At 47.4% G+C, this 25,941-nt stretch overlaps 5 protein-coding genes across 5 annotated transcripts; 3 read left to right on the forward strand and 2 right to left on the reverse strand.

Annotated features, from left to right (window-relative positions):
* Positions 1-9,015: 9,015 nt before the first annotated feature.
* F4822DRAFT_361487 (carbohydrate-binding module family 21 protein) lies at positions 9,016-11,861 on the forward strand. Its single transcript, XM_051456120.1, has 3 exons — positions 9,016-9,111; positions 9,222-11,195; positions 11,290-11,861. Exons 2-3 carry the CDS (start codon positions 9,243-9,245, stop codon positions 11,752-11,754), a joined length of 2,418 nt encoding a protein of 805 aa, XP_051310140.1. The 5' UTR covers positions 9,016-9,111; positions 9,222-9,242; the 3' UTR covers positions 11,755-11,861.
* Positions 11,862-12,986: 1,125 nt separating this feature from the next.
* Positions 12,987-14,378, reverse strand: F4822DRAFT_432915 (phosphoesterase-domain-containing protein; the record flags this gene model as incomplete). Its single annotated transcript, XM_051461733.1, has 3 exons — positions 12,987-13,639; positions 13,737-14,090; positions 14,165-14,378. 3 exons carry the CDS (start codon positions 14,376-14,378, stop codon positions 12,987-12,989), a joined length of 1,221 nt encoding a protein of 406 aa, XP_051310141.1.
* A 1,318-nt stretch (positions 14,379-15,696) lies between these two features.
* F4822DRAFT_361580 (DUF125-domain-containing protein) lies at positions 15,697-16,852 on the forward strand. Its single transcript, XM_051456121.1, has one exon. The coding sequence runs from the start codon at positions 15,789-15,791 to the stop codon at positions 16,719-16,721; it is 933 nt and encodes a 310-aa protein (XP_051310142.1). The 5' UTR covers positions 15,697-15,788; the 3' UTR covers positions 16,722-16,852.
* Positions 16,853-16,976: 124 nt separating this feature from the next.
* F4822DRAFT_432917 (uncharacterized protein) lies at positions 16,977-17,647 on the reverse strand (the record flags this gene model as incomplete). Its single annotated transcript, XM_051461734.1, has 2 exons — positions 16,977-17,332; positions 17,386-17,647. The coding sequence occupies 2 exons, from the start codon at positions 17,645-17,647 to the stop codon at positions 16,977-16,979; spliced, it is 618 nt and encodes a 205-aa protein (XP_051310143.1).
* A 3,752-nt stretch (positions 17,648-21,399) lies between these two features.
* F4822DRAFT_445847 (uncharacterized protein) lies at positions 21,400-25,933 on the forward strand (the record flags this gene model as incomplete). Its single annotated transcript, XM_051463435.1, has 5 exons — positions 21,400-23,209; positions 23,260-24,132; positions 24,263-24,336; positions 24,404-24,673; positions 24,736-25,933. 5 exons carry the CDS (start codon positions 21,400-21,402, stop codon positions 25,339-25,341), a joined length of 3,633 nt encoding a protein of 1,210 aa, XP_051310144.1. The 3' UTR covers positions 25,342-25,933.
* Between the last annotated feature and the right edge of the window lie 8 nt (positions 25,934-25,941).

Genomic DNA, 25,941 nt, shown 5'->3' on the forward strand with positions numbered 1-25,941 from the left:
GCGACGAGACTGGGCTAGATCTCAACGAGTCCGCCGTCTGACATTACACAACATGCTGCATTATGCATCCATCGTGCGCTGAGAATGGATCTCTTGCTCTTCTGGTAGAATATAGATTGATGAATGGTTATTACAACCACTATCTGCAAACGGCTATGGTTCGTAAGGCAAGGACACCGTTGCGCGAAATGTAACGGGCGACAAGCTTCTGGTAGCTATAGTAACATGTCGTGCATGCTGCTGCATACATCCAGCATAATCACATGCTTTTTGCAACCTCCCAATAAGCGGTTCCCATCAGGAGTTCCACAACTCCATCCTTTTCTTCGTTGTTGGTGTCCGCGCTCTCCCTAACAACCAATATAATTTTCGGGCCTATTCGTCCTTGCAGAAAGTTGCTTATGCCCATGGGGAAATCGATGGCAGAGATGAGATGTTCCCGTTCCCCGAGATCTGTGTTATCTTTGCCCCAAAGAAACTGACGAACGCACGAGACATGCCCCATCCATACGAACTAGAGAAATAATTTCCAGGTTGATGAAATTTTAACGTTACAAGCCGTCAGAGTTCCTCCTTAATCTACGTATATTGTGTTGGTATACCTTCGTCGTAAGCGCTAGCCTTGATGTAGAACTTCCGTGATGCGGTATATCTCTTCTTGTCGTAGTTGGTTTCATGGTTCACCTGTCCAAGCTCCTTCAACGACGAGTCTTCTGTCACATGATCTCTACCTTTATGCATGTATCCTCAGCCTTACATAGTAGCTAGAAACAAAGATCTGGAGGACAATAAGTAGAAAATCATTACCCGCCCAAGCCGTATAGGCCGTCTTTGATGTGTTTAGTTCCACGCACACGTGAAGTAGCCTCCCGTTTCGTTTCGGCCCGCTTCGCGACCACATACCTAGGTATCATCGACATGCCGCAACAAGCGCCACGGACAACACCATCGTTTCTTGCTAGGGCTTGGATGCTACCTAAGTTTGCTCCCCCCCCCTGAATTTGTGTGACAGTGAGCTGCCCATCTGAGATTACCGACGCGTCTACGTTAGACGCAGATATCTCCGAGCTCCCCTCATCTTGACCTCTTATGGAAATTTGTCCTCCCGTACATACAGGTGGGGGCTTTCTTAGGAATTTCGAATCTACAGATGTATTTTTATTTATATAAGCCCGCATATGTACGACAGGTAGGCTCCTCAGTTACATTGGCTATTTTACTAGCCTTCGGTAGTCGCGGCGCCGGAGGGAATTTCGCTCTCCTATTCGACTCACTCGTCTCTTCATACCCGCAGCTACTGCCACCATAGCTTCTCTTTTTCATATAAGCAGAGGGATTTAGAGAGGTTTTGGCATTGTTGGCGGCAGGGTGTCGTCATTGCACAGGTTTCTGCTACTATAGTAGCTTACGCTGATATATCCTTGCGCTCCGTCGGAATTGAAGTGGATAATTTTGAAGCGACCCCCGACGGAGACACCGTAGGGTGTTTTCCTCGAAGCTATCGTGACCATCCAGGGTAAATGTTTGGTGCGCGCCAATAGCGTATTCGCTTCTCCCTTGTCACATTCGTATATTCGCTAACGCGCTAGCACGTTTAGAGATCTAACATATTGGTCTTACAAACCAGAGGACCCATAGGATTGAGGGGCCCGCACACCTCCGGCGATAACATAGCACCGACGTATGGGGATCTAGGTGGATTGCGTGAATTGCTATGCCATTTTACGAGATACCGGTGTGAGATGTATGGATACACTGCATGACGGGGGTATAATTATTTCTCATACGTTCGGATCGGTTCACTCCGCAGAAGTAAAAGCTCTACGGCTTTGATATTCATGATGTAGACAAAATGTATATATTGTAAGTGTGTATCCAGGTATAAATAAATAGATGTACTAGAAGTATCTAATGCGAAGGGAATAATATGGGAAAATAAAAGAAATGGGAATCTGTATTCAAATGCCTAAGCAAGAGCCTAGAAAGAAATGTCGATAAGAGAACCTCATTGGTTAGGAGTCGACATATTAAACGATCGCCGCGAGGATTCATTTCATATGGCTATCCCTGTCAGTGAAGATGCGACATGCCATCTTGTATCTAGTATAGGATCAGCATTGAGCCTCTCTTTAGTAATTTCCGGCCACATTGGGCAGGATATCGTCAGTTAACGCTAGAATATGTTAAAGTACCTACTAAGAAAGACGTATTCGACGATATGTCTCTCATTACTAAAGCACTTAGGTGGATTATTAGATAGAATGTAGATGCAAACACCACCAATACACCGTCCCGAGCATCCTGAAAGATAGCATTATCGTATCGGAAGATCCGATATAACGAGAGGAAAACGCCATATGATCTACGGAGGGATTTTTTATACGGCCCACAGCCTGGCATCTGGAGAACTTACGATTGTTGATGGTCTTGGGCATATGGCAATGCTAGTGTCGATTCCGGGGGGACAGAGGCACGGTCAGCGGTTTAAACGCCGATATTGATAAATTGCAACGCGTTGTATTACGCGTGCTAATTGGGTAGGCATGCATCGTGGAACAGAGATACCGCAGGCATGCTGTCGATGCTGCAGGCTGTCAGTCGGCGTGAGTGTGAATAACAGGCCAAACACTGTTCTCAAAATCGGCAGGGACCGTGTCACAACATCTCATGTATCAAAATATGTGCATACGCGCCTAGTACAACTTATTATTTCCTACTTATCTATCGAATTGGGAGGGAATCCGTCAGCCTTGTCGGCGCCATATTGTTGATTCTTGCCTAGAAAGGTGTCCTCTACCCGACAAATATGTCAAATCCGAAAGCGGGCGTGGTTGGGTCACAAGAGCTACGCTTGTTCTTGAAACGTTTTGATCGTGAAAACGGCCAGACCATCCCAAGATTATACCCTATCACTATAGAAAATAAATATGCTATCCGGGGAGAAGAGGAGGCAGTCTGGGGGCGGATATAGTATCAGAAAAGAAGAAAAGGTCGGTATGGACCACACAAAAGACAACCCCACTAGTAAGTATCCTCGCCTGGTATGGAACGAGGGGTAAAACTGCATGCTTTAATAATTAGCATGCAAGTCTAGCATCTCCTGAGGATAGACTGGTTGGTAGCCGGCCAAGGCGTAGAGATAGGATAGCGCAAGATAAGGGTTGCTTCCATGCAACATGTTAATCCAAATGGGTAATTGGATGCGCTGATCATAACACTAGGCAATAAGAGCGCCGAACAGGTATGGGACGGAAAATGGGGTTCTATGTAACGGAATCCTTTCATTTCCGAGGACTCTGTGACAGTCTGAAAGATGAGGGCACAAATGTACTTAATTCCGTCGTTCAAGATTCCATAGATTGATAATTTATATCTCACGAGAAAATCAACGTTGTGCGTAAATATCTAACCTTACTTCATATGTTTTGTTGTTGTCGTTACCTAGGTACTGTTACATGGCTGGTTGCTCACCTGGCGCTTCGTTATCTCGTTCTTAGGTAAAGTTCTTAAAGGTCCAGTCAACAAAATATGCTCCCGCAGTACGAATCCGACAAGGTCAGCGTAACATCTCCTGATTCGTTACTGACGAGTCATCTTGGCTTTACCGAGCTGCAGTAGCTCTGTTCATCAATACTACCTACCCTTGCTCTTTCAAACGAGCCACTAATTGGTCATAGCTCTCAACTAGCCCTTGTTCGCTGAGAGCTGACACGAACGCAAGAACGTCCATCAATGGGTGGAGTTAAACATCTAAGGTGAAGGGCAGAAAATTTTTTTCCTCTTCCCCATCTCCATAGTATAAAAGAACCCATCCGACAAAGGGGAAGAAGGTTGGGGTACGGAGGTATGGAGTTAGTGATGGGGGTTAATGCTCTAGACCAATCCCCGCGCAAAATAGGGAAATACAAGTAAGCCTCTTACGTTACTTAGTTGCTTTATGGCGATGTTGAGAGCGAACAGAAAAAATCTGTTTCGTCAAATGCTGTCAGCTTCGGTCCAGAGGCGCGGCTACATGAACATGCCCGATGAGACCGGCCTGGACCTGGCCTGAGCTTTGGGTGTCCCAGATCAAATAATCAGATCTGCATGCCCAGCCACAAGTCTAGTCTGGAACTTGCGATTCGAAGGGAAGAAAAAAAAAGGATAAAAAAGGATTAGGAACTGCTCATTTGGGCGCCGACAATTCTAGACAAACTTTTCTTGCACACCGCATTCCCGCCTTTTGATTGCGATCATACGTACTTCGTATTCCGTCCGCAATCCGGACGATATTCTAGATTGCTATTTTCGAGACGCCTTCGAAATGGTGCGCCTGGATTCGTTCTCATGCATAAAATGAATGGGTGGCCTTCTGAAAGTGGTAGAGATCTTTGGTGTATCCGGTCAGATAAGACCTCCGACAGCGGCCCTCCTTTACGAGTCCTATACCATGCATCTTGCCCTGTTCGATTTTACTAGTCCTACGTTTTGATACACATTTTCCGAATACTTACTCCCTCTCGCGACGAGATCTACTTACAAATCCTCTTAAACTTGCCTCTGTACATTTCAATATCGTCACCGGCTTCGCAGGATATGTCGAAGCGTGAAACTTCCAACCGCACATGGCAATGCTCCAAAACCTCTACAGTCGAAAAGGTGCGAAGCTCTGTCGCACAAGGGGCAAACTCGTCAGCCACGGTTTAAATGTTTGATGAGCTAACTCCTGCAGCTTGTATGCAGCAGGATTGTGATATGTACCCTTAGGGCATCTTGACTGGTGGTGAACATGTAGTCGCCTCTGGGGGCGAAGCCTTGGGTCTGCACGTCTTCCCGACCTAACCGTGTCGCTCGATAAAAACCCAACGCACTTATTATTATTCTCACAATTTATTTAAATTTTATTTCATCGTTCCATTAAGAACGTGATTTTATAAATAATCGTTAGATACCAGCAAGGAGCCGCTTTACTCCGATGCAGGGACTGATGAATAGATCCCTTACTACATGAGACCATTGGCTAATGCTATGGGAAACAATGCTACTGGCGGCATGCTAGGATCCTTAGGAGTATGGCTGAACTTGTTAGTTAGGAGGTTTTGTGATTGATAGTGGCTCTCTATTTATATGGATATACCAACGGCCATTGTATACAGCGTCATGACTAAATATATACTATACCTATGGCTGTGAATGACTCTCGGTACAATTCAACTCGTCTAAACATCACAAAAAACACCTAGGTAGACATTGCCATGGTAGGTCTATAGGCAATGTGTAATCTAGATGTTCTTACTGATCCATCGTCACGTTCAATGACCTGTTTTTTCTCCGACGGGTCTTATTATTACCCCCTCCAGTTTCTCACGTGGACTATATCTTACGGGAAATCCGGACGAGCCATCTGCGATGATACAATAGGAATGAAACATGACTTGCAAAGATCGACGGCTTAGAAGCTATGTATAGATTCAACTACATACAGCCCAGCCCTGAGTCCCTTTTTGCAGCAACTCGCTTCGAAGTGGGGTTAGGGGGTAAAAATCTCCAACATCTCTGAATCTCCATGGGGTTTCTACATTAGTCGTAGACAACTTGGCTGGTTGGTTAGAGGCAATTTAACGACGTCTGGTTACGGCGGTCTAAGCTCCTGACATGAACCATAAACCATAACGGGAAAAACGGCCGCGACTGGAGTGGAACGGCACGGTGACAGGGGGTGCTACCAACGTTCGGGGTGTCAATAATAAGTTGAAAAGAGGTTTGAAGCTCTCACCAACCGGGTATTTCGACTCTTTCGCATAGTGGACTCCTCAATTGCCGCCATCATGTACGTGATATATCCTCTTGACACTATTATTCAGTTCGTAGCGTTAGCGAGCGACTAGTTCGCCATGACACACAGACGCCAAATCTCCGTGAAACGAGTCCAATGAGATAACCGGCGCGTTTATTTCCAACATACTAATACTAATATAACGTAGTTAGCAGTTTGACGAACGTAGTTAGTTCAATTGGAGGTTGCTTGACCTACTGAGTATACCGACCTAGGCATGTATATTCCTTATTGCCATTTAATAATCCAGTTGCATGATCCTGCTGCAGCCCCCTCCCCAGTTAACTACTGGCTTCGTGCTGGTGCATGGCGCATTACGTCCCTGTCGCCTATAATTTCTATGTACGAATACAACTATGTATGAATACAAAAATGGTTGGATTGACCAATTGTCCGAAACATACATAAAGTAACACTATACTAGTACATATAATACGTAGTAGGGGGATAAAATCAAGGATTCTCTTTCTCTAATACTCTCCCCTACGTCATAGTGATACTCTATGAGATGGGCTAAATAAATTCCTACATGAGTCTATATCCTCTTCTAGTTCAGCGTCTCAAGTTCGCGCGGAAACTAAGCCCCTGCTAGTTCCCTAGTTTGCTCTAGCCTGCAGAGAGCCCCATAACTGGTCCCATGGGTCTAAGTATCTAGGTATTCCTGCGGCTTAGACAGTAAGCTAGCCATGCTTTGGGACTGTACGTGACCAATAAACTCGACGTTCGATTACCTAATTTAGTTAAGCTCGCTGTCCTCCAGTCTCTAGTTGATGTTCCCCCTCTCCTTCCCACTCCTTTTATCTACATATGCATGTACTTCATGTATATGTATTTCTTGCAGGTGGGTGGTCCCATCGTTGTTTGATAGTGTACTGCTACCTAGGTAGACATATGTAGATAAGTCCATGTTAATGGCTCCATTGTACGCATGCATGCACTTTTAAATGTCAAATGCTTTTCCTTCCGTTGATATTTTCGTATAAAGAGTTGGCAGTAACCATAGGAGGTAATAATTATGTCCGAGAAAGTACGCCTTTCTCCGACGCTAGGTAAAATAAGATTTAAATTTGTAAAGGGAAGTATCTCAGCACTATTTGCACGGCGCTTACCTACCTAATATACATATATAAGTCGATGGAACCTGCCCACTCTTATGTGTATTCTTGAAACTATGAGTTACGTAGTAAAGATGTAAGTCCGCATAAAAACTGATCGTGATGCCTAATTCGAGTTGAGGTGTTTAACTGACATGTTCATTGTATGGATATCATGTGTCGAGATTGATGTAAATATGTGTTTTTTCCCTTTCCAATTCTTTTCTGTTGCTGGTCGTGATTTACGTACATGCAATCTGCATACAAAATTACTATACCTTAAATATTGTGCATATATCCAGGTAAGTTTGGCACAGTGCGGGTTCTAGGTAGGCAATTCCAGGTAGGTGTAGTGCGTGTAATTATCTCCTTATGGTGTTATCAATCCGTCGGGACCCGCCCCTCCCCTATTATCCTTGTTCCCCCAATGAAATACTGAAATGCTTACGACAAAAGAGCCCCTCCCCCCCTTCCAATTGAGGATGGCCCATGCTCCTGAAAAAAATAAAAAAAACAATGGGTCACTCTTCCCTACCTTCGGCCGTCGGCCATCGCCCCGTAACCTGACTGTCTACCAGGTCGTTGTGGGCTTACCTACATGACCTAGTTGCACTTGAGGCACATAGCGGCATGGCGGCGCATAGCGGGCGACAGAAAAAGTAGGCTAAGGGCTTACAAGGGTCTTCGCAAGAGTCAAGCTTGTTAAAACCCCCCAGTAGTTCTTACCTAGGTAGTGGGTACATACAGTACTAGAAAGAACCACTGTTACTACGTGCATTAGGTACTTGTAGTACTCGCAGGCGCACCCCGTCCCCCGGTCGCCCTTGTCGCCCCAACATTGGCCACTGGCCGCTGAATGGAATAAACTTTAGCTACCTGCCAGCCCACACTTCTTTCCGTCGTCGCCGGTTTTTTTTGTGCCTCTCTCTTCCCTAAACTCACCACCTCCTACCAAACTTCCCTACAGTTCAAAGGCAGGCCTAGGATTGTAGATAGCTTCATCCTCAATTCCTAATTTCTCTCTCTGTTGCTTTTCGCCCTGCCGAACAAGAGAAGAAACGCCTTTGCCCTAGTTGTGGATTTGGACTTTTTGGATCTGGACGTCGAATCGGCCGAGCTGAGTAAAACTGTCACAGTCGATTCCGTCATATTCGCATTCCACCGCTGCAGCCTCGACCGGTGATCGTCCCCTCCATCCTATCCATCGCCGTCATAAACCCAAAGATCGGGAACTGCCACGGGACAAGGAGACCTAACAAGAGATCAACGGTACGTGCTTTCTGGCCTAGATTTTGCCAATAGACAAAGCCAATTGAGGTTAACAAAGAATCGTCTCACCACAGTCCTCTCCCCATCGGCGATTGCCAACAAACGAGCTATACATATATGCTCTTTGTGCGAGTATTTTGTTCTGCTTCTTGCGTTTGCAGGTCCTGACTAGAACCTTTGCCGTCCTGGGTCGCCCATTAAACACCATTCCTTCCCCTCCTTGGTTTATGGTGATATCTGTCCGAGAGCCTGGAGTTGTCCCAGTGCCGACCATCCTCAGTCGATTGCTTTTTGCCGAGTCCGCAGAACAGGTAAAAGAGCTAAGCATCGTTGCTGAAATATTGCCTTTGCTTTTCTCTTCACTTCCTGCCTCGACAACTTGCTCTGAGACGACACAGATCTATGGGTTCTCCCTGAGCGATCACCGTTGCGCTCTGCCCAGTCAAGTAAGCCGAACTTTCCTAAAAATTTCACTTTCATATCCAACATTACCTAGTTGGGGTTGTGGCTTCTACATGTCTGTGAACCACGTGGAGTTGTGAGACTCCAAATTAGTAGAGGGAATGGGTTAGGTATGCGGAAGGTTTCTGCTCGGTATCATCACCTCTGACAACATTACACACCTTATTTTGTCTCATTCCATAGTTCTTGCTCTGTTTCTTTTGTGACTGCTTTAAAACATCCTGTACCGCTCGGCGCTCCTGTCATGTACGGAATCACTCTTGCTTTGGGAGTTCATCACGGAACAACCGGACGTCATAACCAAGAAAAACATATTTGTACCATGGAAACTTGTACCAGATTGAACAATGCTGATAGAAACTTCCTCTTTCCCAGGTTTCCACGAGTGTTTAATCGCTCCTCCAAGTCCAGAAACCGCCGGTACTACTATTTCTGTCGCTTCTAGCTCCGACTCGTGGCTTGAGGCTTGGTGTAGGAAAATATTTCCCTGTTTTTCTCGCCTAAAACCCGCCCCCCCTAAGTCCAGCGGCTCCGAACCCGCGGACGTATACCTTAATAATACCATCCTCACATCTCTCCAGCGGCAGCCCCCGTTCTTGGGAATGCCTTACACGCCCCCGTCTCATCGTTCCCCCGCCTCCTCCGCTCCTTCCTCACCCGACATCAGTCGAAGATCCTCTTTCAACTCCCCGAGCTCAAATTCGCCGAGGCCTGCCTTGCCGCGATCTGCTTCCTACCTCTCCAGACACCGACGCACGTCTTCCAGTGGCAGTATAGCCTCTATCGCGTCTCCTACCACCGCCGATGGCCCGACACCCGATATAACCCCTCCGGGGACGTCGGATAATCTGAAGGGTATGGTAGCTTCCCACGCAACGCCGATCAGGCAATCGCCGCCTCCAGTGGCCGATGCGGGAGTTATGCCTCCAGGAGCTTTGATCTCGCCCCCTGACTCGTCTAGTGAAGATGAAGGGGCTGGCGAGTTAGAGGAGCGGGGAAGGCAAATCGAAAACATAAAAGAGCTAAAGGAGGCTATCAGCTCAATACCGCAGCATCGCGCAGCCTCGCCGGTCCGATCGTCGCCGGGCGATATCTTGTTGTTACCAGGGCAGGCTAAGAGTCTGGCTGGAGAATCGCGACAAGCATTGCTAACCGCCAGCCTACCTGCTTTAAGCACCGGAGCCCGCAAGATATCTCACTCGAGGTCAAACACGGATTCTCATATTTACATGTCAAAATCAGCAGAGGCGTCAATAACCACGTCGGAGGAAGGGTCTGAGCAAGATGAACCCCCGAGGAAGCCGCAAATGGTACGGAAGAAGTCGGGAGAACTAGTCCGGCCAGCATTACGAGGGCAAAGGAGACCGTCGAGCATGCCCGGAACGCCGACTTTTTCCAAGGCTGTCCATTTCGATTCGCATCTCGAACACGTACGGCATTTCCTCCAAGTCGATCGACCTCTTGCCGTCAGCGCCGGTACTTCCCCAGCGGATAACTACGAGAGCGATAATGAGTATCCGTTCGGAGCGAACGGAAAGGCCGTCCCGCGGTCGCCGCCTTTTGAATGGGAATTGGTTGCTAATAATTTCCCCGCCGAGACGCCGATACGCAAAGCCCTTCCCGTCCGATTAGAGAGGGTATGGATGTCGCCCGATCAGAAATGCTTAATAGGGTCGATAGCCGTAGCCAACCTGGCCTTCCAGAAGTCCGTGGTATGCAGGTTTACGTTTGACTACTGGAAAACGACTTCTGAGGTCGCTGCCGAGTACCATCACGAGATCCGACCTCAAGGGACCGAAACCGGTTTCGATCGTTTCCAATTCAGCCTCAAATTGTCCGACTTTGCGAATCTCGAAGCCAAGACTTTGTTCTTTTGCATTCGATATAACGTCAACGGCCTCGAATACTGGGACAACAACGATCACATCAACTTCCAAGTTGACTTCCGAAAGAAGATGTTACCTTTCAACGGCGGAAAGGGCGTTCAGGGTACATCTTCTCGACCTGCCAACGGACTACCGCGTAGCACACGTCGGGCGAATCCCTCGACGGCCGCGCGCCCGAGGTCTATGCCCGTTGGTGCGTTGGATGATTTTGGACACGATTCGAAATTTGCCAATTTCGATCAACCTCTTCACGAAGTTCTTGGGGAGTCCGGCCCGGCTGGTCTACGTCTTAAGAGTTCAAGGTCTACAACCAGCCTGCCGAGTGACAACTTATCGAACCGGTTATCGGCCCCGAGTGGTCAAGCTTTTGCCAATCGGTATGACTTCGGAGCCTCGCTTAGCGCAGCCAAGCAGGCCCAACGAGGGTCAAGCCCACGTAGCGACGGCCTGTACATGAAGCCCAATAAGAAGGCTTCGTTCACCACCGTCCCCGTGCCTCAACCATCGGAAGTTTCGGAGGCTACCTCGAATTCTTCCGTGCCTTCCGTATCATTCACTCCCACATCGGGATCGCAGACTTCTAGTTCTACGATTCCCGGAACCAGTTCTCCTTCTTCGGCTAGCATAGCGTCGGCTTCGTACGAAGAGATCCTCAACAAATATTGCTTTGTACGTACACCCGGTGCTACCCTGACCTCTCATCGAAATAAGAACCACGACCGGAGGCGTGAAATCTCTTGACATTCAAACTAACCATCTGCAGTTCAACGGTTCAAAGCAATCTAGCCCCCAGATGAAGGAAGGAACCTTGCGCAGCGGACGATACGACGGCGTCGACGATGTTTTAACGCAGGGAACGAACAGTACCGATTCGAGTTCGAACGGCAGTCCAAACATGGCCGATCAATCATACCCTTTCCATCACAGCAGCGCGATACATCATTCTTTACGACAAAATCTCAACCCGTATTTCGGAAACGGGTATATACCAGCGATAGGCGCTTCTCCGGCGGAGTCACCGCTGTCGCCGCATTCCCTCAGTCCAAATAGCTCTAGTACCCCAACGGGTAGATCGACGTCCCCGGGCTCGATGTCTAGCTTTCTTCCTCTTGCTGGTACGTCATCCATTGGGTCCCCTGTCGATCCACTTCCATTTCACGCCCAATGTTTTCAAGATCGTTTTCCGTTCGCATCAGATGCTTATAATGCGACAGCGATAAGAGGTTGAGCATCTCGGCCGAAATGTGACGGAGTCTTATCTCGTCCGGCCGTGTCCTTCGGGTCCCCGGACATCACCATGACCAGCGGACTTCCCCACCCTACACGAGCACTTGCGGTTCGACTGGGTTTGTCCGTGGTCTATCCTACGATATTGTGCGAAGCGTTCGGCGCTTATCATCTATTCATACCTGTTTTCCCCTCAACCTTTCAGCAGTACATGTTATGCATCTTCTAGTTTTGGCTTTGGCGTCCTGGAATCGAAATCTGCATAAAGGCGTTTTTTGTGATATTTATGATACCACCGAGTACACGATACGGTTGGAAAGGAAAAAAAGCGGATACATATATAGGCACTGACAAAAGTTCGCACCTCGCGATCCTCGATGTGATGAGAGGTGTCGCTATGCGAAGGGTCGGATTGGCGAGGCGAGTCGGGATTTAATACGTAATCCTTGTATATCATCGCCCGACCTTCGTATCGGTGCCACTCTCATCTCGGCGGGATTGCGGAAGCGATCGAGGAGTTTGTCGGGTTTTGGCAAGGCGCAATGGACCTCGACGAACGACGAACCATTACTTTTATGCCACCACGTTGGCGTGAACGAATTTATGTTTACGGCAGGACGGGAGTTGTGGCCCGAGATGGATGTTATCGTTGCTATGAGATAACAATTCAATACGTTAGACTTTTATCTTGCAACCCAGTCGTCCTATTAGAAGGAACCTCGTCGAGTACGTCGTAGCTCTAGCCTCCTAATATATTGGCGAAACTCATGCGCTGGGGGAAGTACGTTTCCCCGTGCTGCGGAGCCCTCTATCTTTTTAGTAGCTAGAATCGTGCCCGTGTTGGTAGGGGAGCAAGACGTAGATTAGTAGGGGGGTTACCTGTTAGGTAGAAAGCGACAGAAGTATAATGGATACACGAATAGGTTACGATGCAAAGTTAATAATTACCTACGGAAAGATAAAAGTTAGGATACCTTAGAATTGACTACTAGTCTTGAATTCATTGTGATGTCTTATTTGAGTGTTTGCGCCGTAATGTTAGGGGTGGTTTTGTTACTGGGCTACTATTTTCCTGATATCTACGAGTTAGAAGGCCATCAAAATTACTTCTCGTGGGTGCTTTTCGCGGGCGAGTTATGACCCTGGGAGTTAATCCTATCTAATATCTAATCAAAGTCAACTCATACAAGTACGGAATATGTATTATTAAGTTTAGGTGCTCCGTGAACTTATCTATTCAACCGGGGCGTAGCCTTGAGGCGGGTGTTGACCATCGGGTGTTTCCAAAACAGGCTTATAATATACTGGAGCAGCATTTCCCTGCCATGCTTCCTTAATCTTAGGGAGCACAGTACGTTTGTGCAATGGAGTCGCGTCGGCGAGGTTCGGGCCTGCGTAGCGCTTGTTACCACCATCCTCATTCAACGGACCGGCATATGAGCTGTTAAAATACATGTCCTTCAGGGCAACACGGCCGCACCAGGACCTGATGGCATCGCCAGTCTTCTCAGCTACGAATTTGAACACGTTAGCGCCGACATCCCAACGTCCTAACGTGTGCAAATCCCAGTTGGCTTCGGCCGTCGCGACTTCGCTGTAGTGGTTGTAGTACGTGTTGTCCGTGGTACCAACTAGGTCGGCGGGAACGGCGTCACCGATTAGAATAGCAAGAACCTTGTTCTGGATCGTGTATGTCTCGTTCTCGTCGAAGGTGATGAGAACCAGGGTGTTCTTCATGAAACGCGAGTCGGAGAGGAGAGGTTCTAGGAAGGTTCGCGTCCATGTCCCGGCGACGGTCACATCTGTGTCGTGGCCATCGCTGGTCATATTGGGCGTGATGAACATCCATTGTGGTAGTGTCTCGTTCTCGAGGTCATTGTAGAATGCTATAATATTTCAAATTAGCAACTAAAACATTCGAACACTCTATTACAAATGGACGTCTATCTATCCAACAAGGCAACAAAAGAAGGGGTGACATACTCGTCAGGTTCTTAATTACGGCTAAACGGTCAATCAGACCGGCATTGGCGTTATAACTGATGGCAGGGTTGTGCTTTCGGACGTAGTCATTTTTACCATTCTTCTGATTGACATACGCGAGACCCTCGAAGCCGCTGTAGGGCATATCCTCTTGGTAGTGACCCCACGAGATACCTTTATCCTCGAGAAGATCTATAACGGTGGAGACGTTCTTATCGACCTGAGTGAAGTCGTCATGTTGCATCCCAAAGTAGTCGCCACCAATAGAAGCAATGTAGTTGGGTTGCGACGGATGCGTGACGGCGTGGTAGTTGGAAAGCGTTATGCCCTTCTTTGCTAACCACGCTAGGTTCGCTGCCGGTAGATGTTAACCACCTTATCCTGAGTTCTTTCCCATCTGGACACGCGACAGGTGAAGAGCTACTTACGATCGCCAATTGCCATGTCGTAATCCGTGTTCTCGAGCCAGATGATGGCGAGTCGGTCGAAAGCCTTTCCTTTGACATTGCTAACGGGGCTCAGAGTCTTAGCCGTAGCCCTAGCCTTCTCGACATCGCTAGTCGCCGTCGCGGTATATGTGTTTTCCGCCTGGGCGGCAACATGGATCGCGAAGATCGCGGCCGGCAAAATGAATGAACGCATGATTGACCAAGTCGGTTGAACTCGCGGCGGCTACAGCAAAGCGAACAATGCAACCCGACGAGCAACCGAGGATCGTCAGCCTTTTATGATTAGAATAAGCGTCTATGGCAACAACGGCACAAAAGAAAGTAGCAAGGCTAACTTACCAAAGGAAGCTTTTATGGAGTCTACATGGCTACACATGTGCGTGGACTATTGTAGTTATTGGTGGGCAGGCAATCCTGAGTGGAGAGGGTCGAGTTCTTCCTAACGGCCATAACCGGGCAGGGTTGCATTCGTCTCTTCTACTTGGGAAGGTGACGGACAAGGGCCCCGTGGAGGAAGGATGGGCTAGAACCTGACATAATATGTTGAGTTTTTAGTGACCTCGCGATAGGTCATATCTTCGCCGCGCCAATTACTTTTACGATACTTCTCAGAATGGTAGAAGTGATGTGATAAGTATGAAGAAAACGGGCATCTTGTTGTCTTTTATATCTCATGTTTCAATGGCATACCGCGACGAAGAGTGGTATTGCTTAGTAGCTAGAATCGCAAGAATTACAGCGGGGTTTCCAGCCTCCAGGATACCGATGATCACTACTAAATATAGTGCCAGGCCGACAGGGGTCTCAGCAATGATGATGGGTTAATCGGCAAGAATACTTCTAGAAGCCATCTAATTCGTACATGATTAATACAACCGCAATATATATTCTGTATAAGTAATTAGCTTATTATTTCAAAAAGTGTGTTATAATTCACAACAGATTTTCAGCAGCCAAGACAAGTTCATCGTAGGTTTCTCCGATAAAATGCTGCACGTATTATCACGATAGTGGCGTGGATAAATGGCAGCACGTGTTGATTTGAGTGGCCAAGCATTGGCAGCGGTGGGAAAGTGGCGCCAGGGTGCCAGGGTGGGCGCTATCAAGATGCTAAGGATGCCCCTGTCTCTGTCTACCTGGTATTTCATCCCGGAACAGGACGCAGCTGACAATATCTTTTCTTTTTACTGGTCGTTACGACTATTTTCACGTCATTTAAAAAACCAATCCAGGAGCTACAATAACTTGCTTACTCCCTTCCAAATAATTGGCTCTATCCTTGCTCATATGTTCCTTCGACGTCAAAGTGACCCACGACTTCTTCTAGAGTTAGACGTATTAGGAAGTTCTAAACCAGAAAGCTTCCAAACCATGCATAAAGAGAAGCCGAGTAAGCGCGACTACGATAATATTAGTTAACTTAGACTCTGGGTAGTTCTTGTAAGTCTAGTCGCGTGGGTTCCTACAATACACGATGGGTTGAAAGTGTACGCACGTGGTATTCCATCGTCAACGCCAAAATTGTCGCGGTGTTCAATATCATTCAGCATCGTTTCAATTAGTATTCCCCTCTAATTCATGTTGTCTATAACCTACGTTAAACATGAAAACCAGTCATATTTGGGCATTCTTCGTCCGGCTAACCGGGCAAAGCCAACAGAACCAAGAGACCCTACCCGCTTATTCCACCTTAGCTACGAGCCCCAAAGATAGCATTGGTAATTCAATAGATACCGAATCCCTAGGCGAAGATTCCAGCTTCGATGGCTGCCCTATAGACCGTCGCCAGAGCGCAGTCGTGCCCCGCCTCTCGCAATTCCTTTCCCATTTCACCCTAGGCTTTGCCGATGGCCTCACGGTACCTTTCGCATTGACAGCGGGTTTATCGTCTTTGGGCCAAACACAAACAGTTATATATGCTGGTATGGCCGAGATATGCGCGGGTTGTATCAGCATGGGAATCAGCGGGTATCTTGCGGCCGAAGGAGAAACAAGCATGGAGATGAATCTTGATAACCACAATGAGAAGTTGAAGGAGGCTGATGAAGATGCTATTCAAAGATATCTTGCTGTCATGGACCTTCCTCCAGATCTTCTTCAGGGTGTTAAAGCCCATATCGACTACCACCCCTCTGTCTCTCGGCGGCTGTTGAATAACTTAAAGTCGACCGGCGACGACAAGGCTAGAGAATTTCCGCCTTGGGTAATCGGGCTATCGATATCTTTGGGGTACCTGATTGGCGGCATGCTTCCACTGTTCCCATACTTCTTCGTTAACAAAGTTGGCGATGGCCTGCAATGGAGTTTCGTGGTCTGCCTCTTGGCTTTGTTCGTTTTTGGATTTGCCAAGAATTACCTCCTACACAACGGGTCCGTGGGGGATGGTTGGCAACACGGAGACGCGAGAAAGAGTGTCGCGAGGTGGAAAAGATTTCAAGAAAGTTGGTGGGAAGGAATGCGAATGGTTGTCATGGGAGGATTGGCTGCTGTTGCGGCTGTTCTGTGCGTCAAACTTTTTGAAGGAGTTATGTCCTAAACCGCGAAAACACCACCCTGAGAAAACCTAGGTTTCAAAGCTCCGTCTTTATTATGGGATTATTTCCCAGGATAGTCGCTACCTCGGCCGCTTAGTCCGTTCGAATATATCAATTACCCGCGAGACGCCGATTTAATAATGACTTGTTCTAAGAATGTCCTGATGATAACACCGCCCCTTACTATTCCCTCTAACATCATCGCACGGGGCCAAATGCGTACATCTCTTCACAGTTCACAATTAGAGTTCGAAGAGTTATCGCATGGCTCCGGGATGCGCTCCACGACCCATCATAGGCGGAGGCCCACCCCGACCAAGAGGAAAACCCATACCCGGCGGCGGCATTTGTCCCATTCCCGGATTCGGTTGCGGAGCAGGTACTGGCCACCTTCCGGCAGCTTGCGGTGGCATCTCCGGCAAGTGTTCCACAGGAACCGGGCCTTGTTGATTCCACTGGTTCCCGTCTATAATCTCACTCGCGGCGGATCCTACACTCCTTCCACGCCGAGACGAGTTATTTGATGTCGCTGACTCGCTAGAACTACCCTTACTTGGAGGGCCCGATCCTCGTTGCCGACTTGAACGTCTTGAGTTGCGACCCTTGAAGGAACCTATTCAGGGCAATCAGCCGTACATCCATTAAGAGAGACAAAAACTCGCTTACTTCGGCGGCAACACAACCAAACAACCAGTACTAACACTAAGAACGCCACGATACCACTTAAGATTGGGCCAACGTTCTGACCTCCATTTGAAGTCGAATCTGGTGCTGGAGCTACCGTAGCTGGAGTCTCCGTCGGGTCAGAATCGCCCCCTAGAGTCCAAGTGGTGACAAAAGTCGACGTGGGCCATATTATTGTCTGCGTGCGAATCGAGACGTCCTTAGCTTGTAAGCTTCCCATGTGTTTGGTCTGTTCAACCGCCATGTCGTTATACACTGCTAAGTTGGCAACGTAAGGAAAGAAACGAGGTATGTCTATGGGCTTGGAATCAATATTTGTCTACCTCGTGCGACCGACTCCTGTTTATCGTAGAAGGCGAAACCGGTATCGACTGCCCCGTAAAGATGCGAGGTGATATTCGTTCATCTGTTTCGCTTTCCCGAGACATACGTGATGTATCAAGCTACACAGGTATCTAGCTCGCTCCACATAATTCATATTCTACGTTTCAACATTCATCTTGTCTATTGATATGTCACCAGCATTGCTTTACCGTATCCCAGCCTACTTCATCAAAAGATATCTACTAGTCGAAGTATTCCATTTATGTTGCAGAATATTCATTAATATCCCATGTTCACCGCGCCTGTTTAGACTAGAACTGTAACGGCGATTCGCCGCAAGGCTCTGCAAGTAGCCGGGCCCACCGCATGAGCATCGCATACCGGCATATGTAAATTAAGTTGCCTCGAATTGACGTGTTATTGGCATCCCACCTTTCTACTTAGGTATGACCGGAACACTACAGCTTCGGTCAGACGTGATTTATCGGATACCTCGAGGCAGTGTAGCAGTCAATGAAATTTTCTTCCATTTGATCCTGTGGGTAGCCAGACCTCGGAGTCGCAAACATACTACTGGCGAATCGATCTTTGAGGTCCTTTAAGCCTAGTACTTACCTAGGTATATGACATCTCACGATAGACGGTAGTTCTGGACCGTCGCCTTGGCCTAGGTTACGATAAGAATGGTTTCCAGGAAAGTGGAGGTTTGTTCGATGTGGGTCATATATCTGTAAGACATCAGTTTCCCGACCGCTGCGCTCGTGTAATAAAACATTCTATCTCTATTCACAATGATACACAAGCGCTTATTCCAACCTTTTAGTTCAACCTTTAGCTTGTAGGTTGATACCTAACCCGTGGTTCTTAGCCTTTCAATCCGAGCATTTGCTGGAATTACGTAAATCATTGCACGATGCTGTAAGTATGAACAGGTCTGATTTCTGCCTGTGCGCACCCGAAGCGGGATTCTAATTCATGCAGATACCCTTTCTACATAGGTATGAGCCACGCCCCCTCTTGCTTACGAATCTTAATTACCCTCCCAGGTCTACCTAGGTAGATACATTACCTAGATATGAATTGTAATATTCGTGTGCGACAAGGTCACTAGCCGCAAACGATAGATGAACAGCTTGGAGATCTGGAGGCGGGCATCAGAGCGATTTCTTCCTCTTTAGCATTACGATCCCTAATGCTTTTCAAGACATTACAGAGTAATACTGAATCTCCATCGCTTAGTGAGGCTCTAATTCGACTTAGATCATTATCTCGCCGTCCCCGCCTAAAAAAGGCCCCTGACCTGTAGCTATAAATACCCAAGGCACTCTAAAGCTCCTCCCAAGGGGTTAATGTAACCAGGAAGAGTCGGATATACTAAAGAATGTTTTATCTCGCTAATTTTAACTCTATCAACGTTCCATTTGTTAAGCTCGATCATTCGGAGATATAACATGTCGTGCCTGATGATTGTGAAACCCTAATTACCCACCCTTTCTAACGTGTCCCTTGAACATGCAGTAGTTAGGAAGGGTCTTGTTAGACGGTTTCTGTTCTGTATGCCCTCCAGATATCGCGTTAGCCATTCCGTCAACACACTGGCCTAGAATTAACGATTAAGCACTGTTTTGAGAATTGCTCAAATCTCTATCAATTGCTATTTCTCGAGGGTTATGTGCGGCGTATTGACGGAATTCTAGAACGAGCTAATTCGATAAGCTGATTCTTAGGTACTTACCATGAGCTGTTATACTACCGCCGGCAAGATGACCTGCATCAAACAGAATAGGCAGCAGTATAACGGGGAAAATGAAAGAGGAGAGCCGACAAGGCAGCCGTATTTCGGCATAGCCTAGGGAGCGCAAAAACATCCTCTTAGGTCCCAACATTTACCTAGCTATGTGGTATGAGATAAATTGTAGAATATGGAGCAATCGCGTGTTATGTGGACGAACCGACACCTGTAGCACGATTTTGTCCCTAGAATCATGTTTTTCTAACTGAGAGTTTTATCAACTTTTTCGGAAGATATCGACTGGGGATATTGAACCCATAAGTTAGCAATGGCTAGGGAACTTTGTCGATTGAAACATTATCCTTCCTTCCGGAAGAGTACCTTTTACGACACTTGGTACGACCCCACCTACTATACGATGACTGCATCCCTGAAGATGGGGCTTTTTTTCCGACGGTAGACTCGGAGTTGATGTGTTACACCTCGCACTATGGAAAGGTTTTGAGTCCGATCCATAACGACGTGTAGTCACCCTCAGCGGGAACTGGAGTTATTTCCCTCGATATAGATAGTTCTTACCGGCGAGTTAAGCCGCGGTATGCCTTGACCATGAGGCACTTACCTCCCTTGGCGTTGACCGAATTCAGTAGAAGTTGTGGCACAGATGTAGGCTATTTTGTTAATGGGACATAAATCTAGACTGATTAAGATGGTATGTACGCCCTTTTCTTGGTACTGAAAAATAAAAAATCGGCTATCGATCGTGATGGAATTAGGTACTCACGACCCCGGGACCAATGACGATGATACTTAGACCCCAGGAGATATAACATCCATGTATGAAGATATCGATTCCTTGAACACTAGCTACCTTAGTAGCGGCAGGGCGGGTGAGAAGGGCAGGTTTAATCATATAAATCATGGATAGATTGCATGGTTGGTATATAAATGAATATACAAGTTAAATTGAGCCATATTAATCATTTGAGCGTCTTCATGAATGGATGGTATGAAGATGTTGTGATATGATTTTGAGAAAGTCCGAGATGTAACCCGAAAAGGGGGGATATACGTTACGTCAGCGTGGCTAATTGTGGACCCAAATCCCTGAAAACAAGCTAACGCCCCTGGATGAACCGTGCTCCGGATTACGGCGGTGCAATCCGGGGGGAAGTTGCGAGGGCTCGTTCTCTTATTGGACCAATCGTAAGTCTTGTACCTAGGTATTTTCAGACTTTTATTCCACTCGATCCAGGCAGCAGCGTTTTCACCTCGTACTCACTTTCAATCCTAATCCGTTACCAACGTATGGGAATGGCCTACCAATAATCCTAGAGCACCACGAGCTCTCGTCTAACCTAAACGATCCCTAGCTGGCACTGTATCATTGATGGATCCACTCATACAGACTCACGCTTAGGCACCGAAATTATTCTCACGCATTGCCTCTCGTTGAGCTAGCTCAAGGCAGCTGAATTAACTGCTTCGTCTGTCACACAACGTGAGCATCTCGACGTTTTATGATGCGAGGAGTCTCGCATTGTGCGCCTGGAAGTTCCTTGGGGCGCTTTCGCACATACCAAAACTCTTAACCCTTCTTCGATTCGTTAATATTTCTTCGGGGTTGTCTTAATATTGACTGCTTCATCATTTATATGGATGAGCGCCACTTTTACGTTCGTTGCCTAGCGCCACGCCACTCATCAGTGTTAGATTCGTTGGTATTGTGCTGAAATAAGACGCAATATATTCCAATTTCTTGGGTAGATTCTATGAGGATATATGTTTGTTATGTTGACGAGACATTGATAAGACGTTTATGAGAAATTTTCTACTTCCTATTTTCCATTCTCTACACTACTCAACTCTGCAGTTTTGTCTACCGGGAAGCTCTGCTTAGCTAATCCAGCTTGAACGCCTTCATCCGGCAACCGTCTACCATGGAGTCGTTTCTTCCTAGGGGCGGTTTCCAACTGCCTTTCCAACGCCGACTGAGCAGGCTCTACAATGACACGAAAAAGTCTTCCGACTTTGTCAAGGAGTCGGCTCCGAGCCTTGACGATCCCGACATCAAGGCTTTACACCGAAAGCTACGGATTCAGAAGGACCGCTTGGTTAGTTGGGGTTTGGAATGGTCTGATCCGAATCAAGCTGCCGAGATCGACGAGTCCCTTTCCAAGGCAGGCTTAAGCGATCTCGTGGGTAGTATTATGGCCACTATCAAAGACATACTTGCGGAGGCTGAACCCCTGTGGCTGGCCTCCCGGCAAACCGTTGGAGGTGAAAAGAGGTCCGAAAAAGCAACTGGTGACCGAAAAACCCCCTTGATTGTTTGGGATAAAGGAAGATTTGAGGACCTAGTTACGGACTTAACCGCATCCATCGACACCCTTTGCGAACTATCTAGGACGCGTTCCTCTGCCGCAGTGTCTTCGAGAGCCAGATCGTTTAAGCCTACTGCCTCGACCGAAGACTTGCGGCCTTATAGCTCTACGAGAATCCAAACTCCGCAGCAGATCGATCTTCAGACGCTGACAAGCCTAAAGTCGATGCAAACCATGCCCATATCAGAATCGGGAACGGGTCGCAGCCGACCACAAGAAATATTCTTCATGGGCAGGCAAGCCTACGTTGAGCTAACGAATCGACAAGGGCCGCAGCCTTCGTCCCCTTTACTAGTCGAATATGCACCATTCGATCCGATATACTCGGCGACCGGCATCATGCCGGACATGTCTCGGTTCGAGAAGTTGAGCGCTGGTCTTCAAACGGACTCGCATAGATCACCAGGCTCGTGGATTGGCCTTCCCCTTCTTTTGGGCTATTATGAAGACATGAGGGAGTCAAGGCTTGCCCTAATATATCATTTCCCTCCTGGATTCAACCCAGTGACCTTTGAGAATTTCACTCAGAATCCTTTAGACAGCCTCAACACACTTGAGGAACTTTTATATAGACCCGACTTCGAACCGACGTTGGAGGCTAAATTTCGTCTCGCTCATAATCTAGCGAATACGGTATTCGATATGCATGCTAGACAGATTGCTCATGGGAACCTTAGCGCATCTGCAATATCATTCTGCAATACCGTCGGCAACGATCCAGGATTACCCGTAGGTGAGGTAGATATCAGGAGACCGCTCGTTTCATCCTTTGATGTCTTTCCCGACGAATCTTCGCATACCGACTCACCGTCTACTTTTCTCTTACATCGCCATCCTCTTGACCCCCGGACGACCAGCCAATCGCCTCTTGCGTCAAATAGCGATACTCGGACTCTAGATTTATATTCATTAGCTATGATGCTCGTCTCCATTGGTCTCTGGACTCAGCTCGACAACCTCGTCCCGGACCGAAATTCTCCTAGTATCTCCGAGTCGGTGCTCCAACAGCTAGCGATACGTTGCGGTACACCTTATATGCGAGCTGTCCAGGCATGTTGGAATGCGGTCGATCAAGAACTCGTTCATCCTGGTTCTACCGAAGAGATTTTAAGCCAGGTTCAGATCAGGGTCAGCCGTTACTTAGAAGCTTGTTGTATATTGGACGGGTTAAGTGGGTTAGACGAGCGATTGAGTGATGATAATGATAGATTTTCTCCTAAGAGAGAAGTTAAACTCGAGCCTACATCTGAGCCTCTAGCAGGTCCATCTGCGAGCACGCGATCTAGTCATAGTAGAATTGCTCGGCAGACTTCGAGTAAAGAAGTGTCGGAGACTATCGCCGTTGATACCAAGCAGGGACTACAAGGTATGTCGACATTTTTACTGGGTATTTCATTTAATATTGACCGAACGCAGACAACAAACCTCGGGAAACGACATCAGAGCGCTCACGGGGCGCACGACCAAAACTCCGCCTATATCCTCAAGTACCCCTCTCGGCTGAGACAATTGAGCAATGGCATAGTACCCTTATGCCACAAATCAACATGGCCTTGCGACATTTCTATCGTAAAAACCCCGAATCTGTCGAGATCTCGCTTGAATCCATCGGGGAGTCACCCCAGAAGACCCAACCGACTGTGTTAGTCGTCTGCACCTCAGTGAGTACGGTCCGGGCTATTTTAAAGAAGAAACTCGGTGTATTCTTCGATGGGACAACTGGTTTTTCTCTTAAAGTCTGTCGCGGCTCCATGGTACGCTCTCGAAAGGGACCGACGAGGAGTATGGCCAAAGGTCAGCATGCCAACTCCCCTAGCGATTATGGTAACGAAAGCGAAGGTGAGACGGATGACCCCGAGGCCGCGAATCCTGGTTTCCAGGAGAAACCGCAAAGTGGTGCTAGCATTGGTTCGTGGATAGGTGACAAACATCTTCCACCAGTCAGTTTTGGCGGTCTGATCGTCGTTGATGATAAGGCCTATGGAATGACTGTCCATCATATGTTAGATGATCCAGAACAGGCTATGCATTCGGTTCCTTCTGAGGAGGCCAAGAGAGCTAATGCACCTCCTCGAAGTAGCGCCACGGCGGAACGCATAGCATCCTTCCAGGAAGAAGATTCATCAGCCGAGGATAGCAGCGACGACTTCGCCGGAGAATTCTCAGATTCCGAGTCGGAATTTTCTCTCACAGATATCACTAGTGATGATGAAGATAGCGACGAAGACGAGGAGGAAGAATATACCGATCCCGGAGATATCCCAGGTGTCGAACCAGGTTGCGGAGATGGTATGTAAACTTCCTTCAAATACGCACCAGACAGATAATATGAGTAAATTCCCAACATCCAAATCCCATGGAAAGCGAGCCTTAATAATTAGAGCCACCTTATTTATACATTACTAAACAAAACCTATAGGATATATAGTAACACAGCCCGCTCTTGACGACGTGCCCGATGGATTCTATCCCTCGGAAGAGACGATGGATGAGGTGAGTTAACACAATTCAACAATTTTGCTTTTCCATAGTTATCAGAAGACACTAATTGTCCAGTCAGGATCATATTGACACATACAAACTTGGCGAGGTTTATGCTTCTTCCGGAATACGTCGGCGTAACGAAAATGGACTGATTCACGAGATTGACTGGGCCTTGTTTGATTTCCAAGACGAAAGGTTACCACATGACAATCTTATCCCCCGCGCTGCGTCTGGTAGCGCTCATTCTACTACTTCGGTAGGAAACATTCATCCGACAGAAGTAGTCCCGGCAAAGTCTCTACCGGGGTTGGAAGTTCAATGCATTGCGCGTACAAGTGGTCTACAGGTAAGGCATTTGACTATTTTGGATGTCCTTGTGAGATTAGCTAACATCCCGGTCTTCACCAGATGGGTCATATTCTACCTGCTTTAACCTCTGTCAAAATATACGGTCGGACATCCCCAAGCCACACGTACCAAGTCAGCGGTCGACGATCCAGCCCTCGTAGATATCCTCTTCCTGCTACGGAAGACCCACCTAAGGTGTACCCTCGCTCGATTCTTCCTTTAGGAGTGCCTGGCGACTCGGGTGCTTGGGTAGTTGACCGTCCGGAAGGTCGTCTCTGCGGACACGTCCTAGCCTGGAGCGAGCGCAAACAAGTAGCCTACATCTGTCCAATGGAGGTCCTACTCATCGACATCGCAGAGACGTTAGAAGCAAGAGATATCCGTCTCCCAGGTGGTAGTGCCATCATCAGCTTAGCTAGAGGTCATCCTGAGGAAGTTGTCGAAGTTTCTGATTTAGAAGATTGGAGCGAGCAAGGTAGTATGGTCTATGAGGAAGAGAGGGGGAATACCCCCGCATTACACGAAATTCATGATGTTGGCGATGATCCCTATACCGAAAACCCTAGCGGATCCAAGAGGCTTTCGGCTATGAAGCGAGAGCAGCGGTTTAATCGTCGAAGCGGGTCTAAAGGCTTAGCTTCTGATATGGATAAGATGCACTTATAAATGATTATATGTGTGAATGATGGGATATAGGAGTTTGGGTGGAATGGAATGAGGTGGTGAGATACCCCTTAGACACATTGGTTACTAGCTAAAATAGATGTGAGCAAATGTATCACAACACTTGGCTGGAAATCTAGCCGGTAACCATTTTATCTTCATTGCCAAAATACGAGTTCTTGCACATTGTTTCTCCCTGTTACAACCCTTTGTATCTTCTGAGTTACCCTGGGTTGACCAATCATACCAATGGGATGTTGTGTTACCCATCGTGATGATAGCCACGGTAGAGTGGGGTACGAAACCCCACCACTAACAATCACAGGGGGCGTTCCACCACGAAAAGACCTTACTAAAGACAAAACAAATCATAGGGAATACAACTCGCAATTCGTTCTGGGGTATCTACCTATATCATATGAATGGTGAAAAACAAAGCAACCTGTGACCTCATTGACTGCCACCAAGTGCTACCGAAGTGTGTCAAGCTGCATCTTTGATAAACATCGCGAGATTAAAGCGTCGCAGAATGAGTCGAAGTGTTACGCGAAAGGAAACCCGCCGTGCCTGTTAAACTCCAAACCCCATCCATTTCCTCGGGTC

The sequence above is a fragment of the Hypoxylon trugodes genome, assembly GCF_022578975.1.
Source record: "Hypoxylon trugodes strain CBS 135444 unplaced genomic scaffold F4822scaffold_9, whole genome shotgun sequence".
Lineage (NCBI taxonomy): Eukaryota > Fungi > Ascomycota > Sordariomycetes > Xylariales > Hypoxylaceae > Hypoxylon > Hypoxylon trugodes.